Source organism: Patagioenas fasciata, chromosome 20, assembly GCF_037038585.1.
Source record: "Patagioenas fasciata isolate bPatFas1 chromosome 20, bPatFas1.hap1, whole genome shotgun sequence".
Taxonomy (NCBI): Eukaryota; Metazoa; Chordata; class Aves; order Columbiformes; family Columbidae; genus Patagioenas; species Patagioenas fasciata.
Window position 1 is genome coordinate 3,416,510 of NC_092539.1, and position 13,099 is coordinate 3,429,608.

General features: G+C 45.7%; 1 protein-coding gene across 14 annotated transcripts in view; it reads left to right on the forward strand.

Moving 5' to 3' along the window:
- CACNA1B (calcium voltage-gated channel subunit alpha1 B) overlaps window positions 1–13,099 on the forward strand; it is a 279,142-nt gene that overhangs the window by 222,989 nt on the left and 43,054 nt on the right. For 13 of the 14 annotated variants that reach the window (XM_071817476.1, XM_071817466.1, XM_071817465.1 and 10 more), the window contains 5 exons: window positions 449–650; window positions 2,072–2,236; window positions 3,280–3,390; window positions 3,550–3,633; window positions 12,764–12,880. In XM_071817476.1, the coding sequence (XP_071673577.1) occupies window positions 449–650; window positions 2,072–2,236; window positions 3,280–3,390; window positions 3,550–3,633; window positions 12,764–12,880 (679 nt within the window). Of the gene's footprint in view, window positions 1–448; window positions 651–2,071; window positions 2,237–3,279; window positions 3,391–3,549; window positions 3,634–7,321; window positions 7,328–12,763; window positions 12,881–13,099 lie in introns of all 14 variants that reach the window. The other variant, XM_071817478.1, reaches the window with a different exon arrangement.

Here is a 13,099-nt window from a genome sequence, read left to right on the forward strand (position 1 = left end):
ATGACTTTATTTTGGCACGCTTCTCTGCTGGGACACATGGAGTACAATTCACGGTCAGGGTTTCTCCATGGCAGGCCTTCCCTCTCCTCCACATTCAGCTATTTCATAAAATAAAGAATAAAATATGCAGCATCAGTCTTCCTTCTCCAGTCCCTCACTGTGTTCCCCTACTCAGAGATCATCAACCCCCTTATTTTCCCACCTTTACTTCATCCCTGTTGAGCTGAGAAGAGAAGCCAGATCTGACTGTATCCTCTCCCCTTGGCCAGGGGGATCAGTGGATCTGGACACAGCAAATCTCCATCATTCTACAGAATGGTGAAAACAAGGGTTTCCCTAAAAATATCCTCAGGGAAGACTTCTTCCCAGCCATAGTGACTATCAGGGTGTCATTGGTGCTTCACACGGATTTCATTGACTTGTCTTCTCTCTTTGCCCTTGATTGCAGCGTGCTGAAGCACTCGGTGGATGCCACCTACGAGGAACAGGGTCCCAGCCCTGGCTACCGAATGGAAATGTCTATCTTTTACGTGGTGTATTTTGTTGTCTTCCCTTTTTTCTTTGTCAACATCTTTGTGGCGTTAATCATCATCACCTTCCAAGAGCAAGGAGATAAAGTGATGTCAGAGTGCAGCCTTGAGAAAAACGAGGTACCCGCATCTTCTGAATCCAGAGTTGGGGGCTCAGAGCACCTTGATATGGTTGGAAGCCAAATCCTCATCCCTCCTGTGCCGTGGGGGCTTTAGAGCATTCGGTACCTGAGGGTGTAGAGACCAAACAAATTACAGACCCTTCCAGCTTTTGCATAAAAACAAAACTGGGGAGAGCCCTTGAAAGCTGCACGTTAATAAACACTGTCACACGTCCCCATGGACTAAATCTCTGCTCCGAAGTGAATATAGACTTATGTGTTAGACCGAGCATATACGTGTGAAAAGAGACAGATATATCCTCTCGCCAGGCTGGTCTTGTGCCTGGCTGACATGATGTGCTCCCGATAGCAGCCAAAATTAAGACCAGCACAAGCACATATGAGGCTTTTCTTGAACACCCTAGCAAAAAAAACCCATCATTTTCAGCTCAGGAACCTCCTGAGTTGCACGTGGTTTGTCTTTAGTTAGCAACATCTGTGTATCTTCCTTTGTGAATGTACCCAGTTTCCTCCTGAACTCATGCAGATTTTTAGCATCTGCAATATTCTTCCTCTGCGGTCCCACAGCCTCAGTGGCCTGTTGTGCAAAGAACCATCTTTTTTCATTTCTTTTGAACCTGGAACTTGATTTTTAATGAAAAGAGATGACTTCTTACTCAATTCTTAATTAGTGCATTGTTTGTCTATATGAACAAAAAGTCCAAAATAAAGCAGAATATTTAGAGATGCTTTATCCACATTATTTTTCAATAGAGCAGAAAATACTTTTGCACTAATTTAAGACTTTGAATTTTTATCTAAATCCAAGATGAGAAAATGCTTCAGAATCAAAACTTCTTGTGGGTAGAAACCGATTTTTAATGCAATTTTATTCTCATAATGGTGTGAACAGCAATAGCCAACTAATGGAGTCTTTGAGAGTTCACCTGGTAATATTTATTGGATAATTTATTGGTTGAGTTCAGTTCACATTTTGAGATGTTATTAGCTGGACAGTTTGCCTGTGTGTGAGAGCATACCTGGGTTTCACAATACTTTATTTTAAACATAGATAACATCTTTACATATCCTCCAGTTTCTACAATTACATATCAGGAGGAATTAGCAGAGGGTTTTCTGAGTGTGGATTCCCTGTGTGTGGGAAGGGATGTGCTGGGATGGAAGGCTGTTTCCTAGGATTGCAGGGGCCATAGGAGTGTTACAAGGTTTAAAATATCAGTGAATGCCCAAAAGCGTTTATAATTTAAGGATCCTGTGCTGCATTTTAAAGGGGGAGTCAGCGCTCGCATCGTGTGTGAGAAACCCTCAAAAAACCATCCTCCACTACCAGTTCTCCGCTTGTTCTCCCAAAGATGTCCTGAGGGATAGAGACTGCCAGCCCTGTTCTTGTATTCTTTTCATCCCGTTTTTGTTTTGTAGAGGGCCTGCATAGACTTTGCCATAAGTGCCAAGCCGCTGACCCGCTACATGCCGCAGAACAAGCAGTCTTTTCAGTACAAGATGTGGAAGTTCGTGGTGTCTCCTCCCTTTGAGTATTTTATCATGGTCATGATCGCACTCAATACCATTGTCCTAATGATGAAGGTTAGTGGGATGTTACTGAATCTTTGCAATCTTGGGCTAGTGAATGTGGTGTCTGCTGGAGAGGCTTTGTACACTCGCCTCTTCTCATCTGCCTGATGTTTTTAAGATGTCTTGTGGGATTCCTTTGGTCTCCAAAGGGAGGTGGTTTAGTTGTGATTTTTACAGTGAGTTGTGGTTTTTACACTGAGGGTGGTGAGAGCCTGGCCCAGGTTGGCCAGAGAGGTGATGGATGAAGCATCCCTGGAGACATCCCAGGCCAGGCTGGACGGGGCTCTGAGCAACCTGAGCTGGTGAAGATGTCCCTGCTCATGGCAGGGGGGGCACTGGGGGAGCTGGGAAGGTCCCTTCAACACTATTCTATGATTCTACGTGGTGAGATACTGTAAATGGAATTCCCCTGCACAAGGCTGGTTTGACCCTCAGCCTGTTCAGCGTGTGGCCAGTGGGATGGGAACTGGACTTTGCAGGTCTGGAATTCCTGGCGCGACCTGGGATTCCTGCCAAAGAACAGGGTCACTTGTTGGGGATGCTCAAAATCCAACCATCCCAGGGGACTTACTCACATTTGTGGCAGTGTCGAGCTGCTGGGACATGACACACAGTGTTTAGGAGGAGGAGGCGCAGGTGGCTGCGTGTTGTGGATGATCCGCCCTCCTGACTCCAACCCTCTCCAGTATCTTCACAGTCAAGTAGTCACCATGTTTTTAGGGTCTGCAGGTATGCATCACCGTTCTGCGCTTGTGCTCAGGTTTCAAAAATGTCTTTCCTCCCTCCTGGTACATGTTGTACTTACACAGGAAGATGTACCCCAGCAATTCTCCCAGTCCTGGGGTTATCCCAGCAGCACCATTAAGACAGCGTGTAAGCAATGGTAGGCTTCTGGAGTGGCATGAATAACTGTGGTGTGACACCAAGTCTTGCTTAAAGTGAGCACCAAATCTGGGCTAAAGTGGGCAGGAGCCTTGCAGTCAGGCAAGTCAGCTGGGAAGGTTTTATTCTGTAAGTGATGTTCCAGTAACAGCCTTTCTTCCATCCTGGTTTAGTTCTATGATGCTCCAGAAGCATACGAAGAAATGTTGAAATGCCTGAATATTGTGTTCACGTCCATGTTCTCAATGGAGTGTGTGCTGAAGATCATTGCCTTTGGCGTGCTGGTATGTGCCCTCCTTGTTCACTTTCAGCTGTTTTCTCTCTACATTAAATGCTTGTATTTCATGACATGCATTTAAAAAGAAGCAAACAACAAGAACCTGTCTTGCAAATAGAAAATAACCCCATGATCCCTCTGTCCCCTTTGTGTTTTCATTTGACAGAATTATTTCCGAGATGCCTGGAATGTCTTTGATTTTGTAACAGTGTTGGGAAGTATTACTGATATTTTAGTAACAGAGATTGCGGTAAGTACAGTTTACTCAATTTACTTCGTTTACTGATAAAGTTGTAGCCTGTCAAGACGTTACATCTTCTTTCTACCAGCCTTATTCCCTAGAGCTGCCCCTGGGACTCATGTGATGGTGACCTGGCAGCCTGGTTCCATCTCCTGCTCTTTCCATGGAGATGAGCAGGGCTGTCTGTGCCAAAAACTGTCCTGCAAAAGCTGTGATGGGAACGACAGTGTGAGTGACTCTGCCAGGAGACAGTCTCTCTTTCTCGTTCAGCAAAAGACTCTAACCCCAAGCTGGTTTTGCCTATTAATGGAAAAATCCTGTTGAATTTAATAGAGGGAGAAGTTCAAAAGGGTTCTGTTGTAGAGGGGTGTTTTGTAGTGTGAGGTGCTTTGCGGGGCACACACACGGGTCTGTGCCGTGGGGCTCCCGACCAAAATTGGCCACGGGGCAGAGTGAAGGGGAGAGATGACGGAAACATAGGAACGGGCAGGAACTCATCAGCCTGTGCAGTCTGGGTTGGGGGAACATGGTGTTTTTCTGCTACGTGCACAAAAGCTTTGCACGGCAATTGTTACAACAAACAAAGAACGGACTTTGGAAGGACTGCTCTCTCCCTGCTGATGAGTCCCTTAGATTACATGAGTGTACAAACTTGCCATTAAATTATACAGGATTTTTCCATAAGGGCAGCAAATGTCTGACTCAAACCTTGACAGCCTGCTATTATCGAATTCATAAATTGTGCCTCTCTTCTCCCAATGCATGTTTTAGCTGATGATGCTTTATCTGTATGTGACAAATTTGAACTTTACCATATTTTTTTTCTCCTCAGTCCCTGGGATTTGCTTGTAGATTTGTTTTATCTGTGCTAAGAACTGTGCTCCCCAAACTTCTTTACAGGACATTGAGCTGGTGGTGAAGACCATATTACTGTTTCTAACAAAAACCATTATTACCTAACTTCCTTGGTACAAAAAAAGCACAGAAAAACAAAAGAAAGAATGATATCCATTTAACAATTGGTGAATCCTATCTTGTAGACTTTGGGTTACCTTTAGTTTTTAATTCATGCCTTACAGCAGGGATAAAGTCACTCGGATCAAACACAAGGTCTGACTACCGCTTCTCTGGGTGCTTAGGAGATTTATCGCACTGCAGGCAGGCACTGGATGCCTCCGCTCCCTCTGCTGTGGGACACGCTTTCTTGCACCCAAACCTTTGCCTTGGTTGGAAAATTTGTGAAAACCTTTGCAAATCAGCCACAGACAGAGCCTGACGCTTCTCTTGCCCCCGTCCTTCAGCCACTTTTACCATGAGGAAGCAACACGGCCAACTCCCATGTGGTAGGGGAGCCTGTGATCTCTCCGAGACTGGTGTCTTCTCCTTCACAACACTGAACTTATTCAAATCCTCCTTTGTACAGCTGGTTTGCAGGCAGAGAGCAGCCAGCGCTGTTGCCCGTTCCCTGCCAGGCAGGCACTGGTCCCTGTCTGGGGCTGTATGTGCATATCCCCAGGGTTTTGGAAGCAGTAGCTGTTGGGATAGGAGGCTCTGTGTGCAGGCAGAGGGTCCCCAACTCTCTCCTGGTCTTTGGGCTGGAAAGTAAACGTGGTCCCAAACACCCTCACCTGAGTTGGGAGCCACTGATGCAGTAACCTCCACTCCGCACTAATGTCTATGGCTTCCAGCATCAAAGACAGCAGCAATTTGGGGATGCCTTTGAAGTATGAATTATCTCTAAAAAGAGTCAGTAAACTCCAATAAGGTTGAGCTCCCAAGCACCTGTACACCTTTCCACTATCCTCCCGGATGGTAATTGAGAGGCTTTTGGTTTATCAATAGCTAGATTCCATCAAGTCAAACCTTAGAGAGGACTTTCTAATGTAGTTTAACAACTTCCCCAGCAGTGTGTCTTATACAAAGCTGCTCTTTAATATAAAAGCCATATGTCCCCCAGAAACTATTGGTCCTTTGTCTCAGTCCATAGACCTGTTTCAGGGGTCACCCATGAGGGTGCTGAGATCCTGGAACAGGTTGCCCAGAGAAGCTGTGGATGTCCCATCCCTGGAAGTGTTCAAGTTCAGGTCGGACAGGGCTTTGAGCAACCTGACGTGGTGGATGGTGTCCCTGCCCATGGCAGGGGGGTTGGAACTAGATGGTCTTTAAGGTCCCTTCCAGCCCAAACCCTTCTATGATCTACGTTCCTATGATTTGAGCTCTGCTCTCTTTAAATCTTCCCCTTATGCAGCATTTCTGTACAGCCATCATCTCTCCTTCCCATGTGCTTTCCCCCTGCAGAGAGTGCCCAGATGTCCCCCCTGTCTTCTTGCTAGACTTGTTTTTTCAAACCTTCTTTCACACAGCTCCTCTCTGATCTCTCCCCAGCCTGTGCTGGTTGAACCTCCATTCTGCACAAAACGCCGTAGCTGATGCTCACTTAACCCCATTTCAGCTTTCTGGCTCACACACGACCAGGGGTGCAGCAGCTTGTTACGGGGCCGAGAATTACCGAAGAGAATGGGTTTTTACTCATCACCACGCAGAGCTGTGTCCCCAGTGGGCGATGTCCCCTTCTCCATTTGCCTTCCCCAGCCCCAGGCTCTCCTTAGCCAATGGGCAGTCATGGGGACATTTGGGTGGCAGTGCCTGTTAGTCCTTCCTTGGGTATCCAGCCCTGTGATTACCAACAATAATAATAATACATAGTTCCCACAGGAGGGTTTCTCAGGCTGAGAAGCCCAGGTGACAGCCACAACCTGACCATGACAGTCATTCCTCATCTGTCCCCGCAACAGCCACCCATGAAGCCCCCAGCTCCTTGCAAAGAGGGGATGCTGGTGGGTGTGACTTTGAGATCAGGCTTGCAAATAGTTTTCTCCATGAGCGTCTTCCAGCTGTAAATGTTCTCCAAGGTAAATAAACCTGCTCACCTGGGCGGTCTCGTCTTGAGAGACTCGGCTTCCACCGGCCTTGCTGCGTTGGTATTTTTAACCCACTTGAAAAGTAAAGATAAAAGGAAAAGAAATGTGTTGGTTAATTGCTTTATTTTAATTTTGTAGTCATGTCATATGTAATTTACTTTGTGAATGCAGTGGAATATATATATATATTTTTTTATTTCCTTAGGCAAAAAAACATGTATGTCAGTTTTTTCACCCTCCCAGCAATGGAAGTAAAATGGTGAAATAGGTGGCATTAAGGACAAGCTGTCCTTGTGGACACAGCGGCCTGAGGGGCCGAGTGTGTGTATGGCAAACTGACATCTCTTTCTATGCCTGGAAATATCAAAATACCATACTGAGAAGTGTTTGTGAATTGTCTCCCAATTTGCATTACAAAATGAAATGCAAATAACTACTGCACTGTCTGTGTTACCTTTAGGATCTCAGAATCTGTTTTGGTTTGAAGCATTTTTTTATTTATATAATTATCATAAAATAACACTCCCAAAAGCCCAGAAGTTTTTTTCCAGTGAAATTTTCAGAGTTTCCTTTTTTGCTTGTCCTGATTACTCATTTTCTCTTTTGTTTCCTGTTTTGTTCTTTATTTTCCTTATCTACCTGCTGAATCACGCCATCCAATCAACATACAATGCGAAAACCATGTCTCCGTCTGTATGTTGTGCACCTGCTGCTCAAAAAACTAATAATTTGTAAATAATCTTGCAAATATCCATCCATGAAAACATCACATATAGGACACGGTTGGTTTCATTGAATTTAAACAATTATTTAAATTCTCTGCTTTTATTTTCTCTCGTTTTTCTTTAATTTGATTCGTTTTGATGAGATTTCCGATTGCACTGGTGAAAAAGCCTCACTGCAGCGTGCCTCAAAACTGCCTTCTGTTCTGCATCTCCTTCCCCTTGGCTAATTGGTGACGTGAGGCAAATGCAGTTACCAATAGCCTGTTCTCCGCTGTTTGTTACACCCGACAATGATAAAGGGGAGACTGACACTTGCTTTATTTTGGTGGAAAATTGAATGAGAATAGGAGGGAAGAATCCATCTGGATGGCCTGGAGTAGAGCTTGCTGGGAAACCCTTCGTTTTGTAAGTGGTGCTGCCCAATTTGGTTCTTAGAAATTGGTTTTCTTTCATGATTAGATGTGTTGAGCTTTCTGCAAAGGGAAGCCGTACATTTGAGAACAGCCTTACAGGTGTTCTAAGCCCATGGGTTGCACTGTATTGTAAGGCAAAAAGAAATCAAAGTTATTACACACTTGCTTCCCTCAAATCAAAAAAGAATTCATAGGAAAGAGCGATTTCTTTTCAACTTCAAAAACTCTTTGCGATACCAGCACATAGAAGCGTTTTGCCACCACAGTGGACACACAGTCCCTGGATCAAAAAGCAAACATCTCAAGTAAAATGCGTAAGCCGTGTTATGAACAGGGCTGGAAAATACTGGGAACCAGATCCCACTGGGAGTTTAGTGCCTGATTCCAGAGACTCCTTTGGAAATACTGACTCCTGTCTTTGCAAATCATAAATTAAGCAAAAGAGGATGAATAAAGAAAAACACAGTCTAAAAATAGATATATTCTTCCATTCTTGGCTATGGTTAATAACACAAATGAGACCATAAGCTTATGAAAAATACTTGCTTGGCCACCTGACAACAGCTCTTGGAGCTGCATCGACATCTGGATTTTCTGTTGCACAGTTGCTGTTAAGATACAAATCAGAGCAAATCTTCACGGCAGACAGCAAATGAGCTCCGGGTGTGCTCCACGGAGGGTCACGGGAGGGAATTTTCTGCTGGGAAAGAAGAAAATGACCATGTATAAGTTACAAGTTTGCCTAGTGCAGTCTGAGAAGGGAATTCTGTGTGCTTCTGGCCGCGTTACAGATGTGCGGGAGCTGTGAGGGTCGCCATGGGATGTCTTGTCTTAGGAGATGTCGCCATGGGATGTCTTGTCTTAGGAGATGTCGTCATGGGATGTCTCAGGAGATGTCGCCATGGGCTGTCTTTGGAGACTTCACCTTCTGCCCCGTGGCCCAGGCAGCACGAATATGTGCTCTGGCATCAGCTGCACACATGAAAATATACTGGAAAAAAAACAGCTTCTCTCCATCTGGCCGAATTTGGGCCTTGTTGCAGTCCATGTTACAGGTTAAAGATTTAAATGCTCATCCTGCAGCTTGTTCACATTGCAGACTCTGTGGTCATGTGTCCAAATCCAGGCTCCTTCTATCACTCGGCATCCAAGCCAGATGTCTGGAGCACCAAGTCGTCCTCGGGCGCTGCCTCCTTCCTTCTGCTGCAGACGGCAGGAGCCGACAGTGACTGCAGCAGCAGCACCAAAGCTGAAATGTCGTGGGGAACATGGAGAGATACGGGCATCACACACATAAAATCATATTTCTGATGCTCCTGGGTCAGGATGAAAGGATATGATATGATATTGTGTAATGGCAGAGTCCCCAGGACTCAGTCAAGCGTGGTAAAAATCTTCAACCTCTTACATTTATCAAGGATTTTCCTCGGGCTTCAGAGGAAGTGAAGACTGTGGAAGATGCAGGAATTCTTTTTCACTACTGGCAATGACATGGACATTTAAATGGGAACACAATCCTTTCCTTGACGGCAGTTCCTTAGCGGAACAGCTTCATTCTTGTTGATGCCAGATGAAGAGAACTGCCAAAGCTGCACGAGTGACCCCGTTCTTGGCTTGATCAGATTCCTCTGCCCACAGTTTTTTGTAATTTTGGGTGAGACCTTCATTTTGAGGACAGAAATCTGAAGTTTCAGGTCTAGGGGTTGGTTATGGTCTTCAACCAGGCTGCAGGAAGAAACAGGGATGAGCAGCCCAGCTTCTGCCAGTTTGTTTGCTTTGTGGCAGTATAACGTAATGCTCCTTCACTAAATCCTGCAGAGCACATCCAGCCATGGCATGAAAACCTCATATTTGCACTGCGGATTTAAAAATCCAAACCACCTATCCACAGAACTGGGGTTTTTTTGTCACTGGTGTACAGGACAGAATTTGTTCTGCATCCCCGTGGACCGTGTTGGGGAGGAAACCACTCTGCTGCTGAAGATGCTGGAGGAACAGATGCAGGCGATGGCTGCACACCCTATTTTTCATGGCTTTTATACTTTTCAGTGTGGAAAACACCCTAAGAAAGAGTAAAAGAGCAGGCTGCACACGGCAGGACAAGAATCAGTGCCGGTTCTTTAACCATGACGTCTGCTCTCCATTTCTCTCCGGCTTTGCAGTTTGCTCCAGAGATGCATCGCTCGGCTGAGCTTTGGTCACGCTCCCGTCATGGGAAGTGGTGGCTGTGCCTGGATGGGCACAGTCCCTTGGGGGTACCAGAGCCCCCTCTTTTAGGAAAATAGTGACAGGCCAGGGGGAAACATTTTTCCAACAGAATTTCTAGTCCTGAAATGGATCATAAAGCTCTGGTGAGCAGCAGTCAGCTGTTAGCATCTGTGCAACAGAAAAGCGAACAACAACCTGGAAAGAAAGATCTTGCTAAGGTGGTTAAGTGGGGGGGAGAGTTGCTGCAAAACACTGTTATGCACAAGAAATATCGCAATGTGGAGTTTCCCCTTTAACTGCATGCAGTTCTAATTCCTGCCTGGAGGGTGGAGGTGTCGAAGGACAGGTTTTCCACGCGGTGTGCCGAGGGTTACACACGCCAAACCCTTCCATCCATCACGAGCGTGTGTAACTTTGCCTCCCTACGAACAGCGCGGAGAACCGTCCTTCGAACAGTCTGGGGACGTGGGTGACGGGGGATTTTCCTGGGTTGCGAGTGATTCCCTGTGGAGCGGAGGCTTTTGCTGCACTTTAGGAAACGGCAACGCGTGACTCAAATGGAGGGTTTGGGGCTGGGAGGCAAAAATAAGGTTATGGACTGTTTGTCTCTCCAAATTCTGGGAAGTGGGGGGCTATAGACACAACTACACAGCTTTGAGCCTCTGCTTTATGCTGCATTCATACAGACATCGTATAGAGCCTCATGTAGCGCAGGGGTAGCTTGTGCTAAGCATGACCTTGTAGTCAGTCCAGACTAAAGCAGCTGTTTAGCATAATGTCAGCTGTGATTAAGAGATTAGAGCAAAGTCTGAGCAAAACAATGTTGCTGCTAAGCTACAGTAAGGTGGAAAGAGGGAGGAAAGGCAGGTTCATACATGGAGAGATGGATCCTACTATGCACCTGCCATCCGTAGGCTGGCGGATGGGAAAGACCTGGCTTGAGCCTAGCTCCAAACGTGATAACTTATGAGACTTGCAGGTCTGATGCCCAGGTGCCATGAACGTTTTCTATTAGGTCTGATCCAGTTCTTGCTGGTGGGGAAACTTTCTGTGCATTTAAATGGGCTCTGGGTTAAACCTCCGCCCTGCACCGAACCCTGTGGAGATGCAGCAGCCTGCACAGCACGGGGGTTGCAAGGAGCAGATTGCTGATGGACCTGTTATCCAGCCGTGGTCCAGCTCTGCACCGCAGGTCTCATAAATTTATATTTATATATAATTATGAAGCACCTATCTTCATATTGTTAAACATTCTTCAGAACCACTCTGATGGCCCTTACCTGCTAAGGTGAGTTCAGCTGGTGAAGGGAATGTAAGCGGTGTGAAAAATAACACAGAAGCTGATGCTAAGAGACAAGCGTTGAATTTTTAGCACCTGTTTTACTGACCTTGAGCAACCCAGGGGAATCCTCCCTTGTATTTTGCCTGCCAGAGCTGCTTTCTGTTGCTGGCTTGAATGAGCTCAGTGTTGTCCGCTCTTTCATTGAACATACCTATGCTTTTCTCTTTTCTCTTTATTTGAGGATTGAGTCTGATATATGGTCTGTGCCTAACTCTGAGCTGCTTGTGTTTTTAACGTGAGAGAAACCGAGTGCATGCCTGAGACTGATTTCTTGAACTCTTTGATGGGACTGGTGGAATGCGATGCTAATGGCCCCAAAACTGAGCTGGCACTTGAATAAATGAATAGATCCAACAAGCCCCCCCAAATTCAGCGTGAGCTCTGTAGCTAAATGAGCAAGCAATATGGGTCACTTCAATATGACTGGGTGTCTTCTGGTAAAATAATAATACAAGGGAAAGACTATTTTTGCTCATCTCTACCAACAAGAGCTCCTTATGGTTATATTTTCCACTCTACTGCTTGATAGTTTCAAGTGGGATGCTTTCTCTCATTAGCTAACTCAGCCAAATAAGTGGCTGTGAACAGAGATTCACAAATAAGTGAATTGGAATCAGTACGGAAAGGGGGGATATTTTTGATCTCCTTAAAATAGGAGGGCAAGAGGGATCTGGCTTTTGCATGTTTTGTTTTGGAAAGAACCCTCTCTAGATTAGCTCATTGGGGCAAGCAACCTCTCTTCCCCGAAGGCAGGAAAACAACGGGGTGCGGGGTGGGAACAATCACACAAAACAAATGGAAATCAGAATCTGTCTCCAGCAGTTTTTTGATCCACCTGCGAAGGTACATTTTATACTAATTAAAAAAACCCAGCAGGTTCCTAAGATACCCTCCTGCTGTTGAACGCTCAGCCTCCCCAATTGATTTGCTGCCATTGATCCATCTTCCAAACAGGCTTGCTGGTGCCATTTCTCCTTGAAAAGCCTGTCCAGTCTCATGGTGTATAAACACTTAAAACCTCCAGGTTAGAAAACATCCTCATTCTTTCAAGGATGTTTTAATCTTCACTGGACAATGCCGTTCTTTGTTACGGTAGAGGCTGCACACACAGTCCCTTGGAACTGTCTTGGCTTAAGTTCAATGCATTGTAGAAAGCAAGCTGACCAAGACTTCAAAACAACCTTATTCTTTATAAAATCATAATACGGCACCATTACCTCTCCCTGAGTCTCCAGAGGGAGAAAATCTGCCTTACTCAAAGAAAACCAGACCTCCATGGACAGCGTGAAAGGCCCTTTTCCTTTTCTATCGTTGACCCAGTAGCAGAGGGGAGGGCTCTTGTGGAGAGGGATTTTCTCATACTTGCTGCATGTGGAGTGATCTGCACTGACGAATGTTTCTTTTGGAAGGTTTTCTGGTGGCCGATTTGCTGCTTAGATCGTGAAGCTGGTAATTTTAATTTCTTTTTTGCGGGCTGTGGTTTCCAAGCGCGTTAATTGCTGAAGGACACAAACCCTTTACTTTCCGCAGGACAACTTCATCAACCTCAGCTTCCTGCGGCTCTTCAGGGCAGCCAGACTTATCAAGCTCCTTCGCCAGGGTTACACTATCCGCATCTTGCTCTGGACCTTCGTGCAGTCTTTTAAGGTGAGTTTTAGGCAGGTGGGATGTAGGGAAGAGACGTGGGGAGGTGGTAACACTCGGCACGTCTGTAGCATCATCTGTTGAGTGTCAAAGAGCTTCACCTTGCCAAGGGAATGGCCTCTCTACACCCCTACAGAGCAATTACAGGAATATTAATTCTGCCTAAGAGTTGACCGGTTTGCACTGAGCATCCCCTGAACACTACAGGTGCTGAGCGTTTTG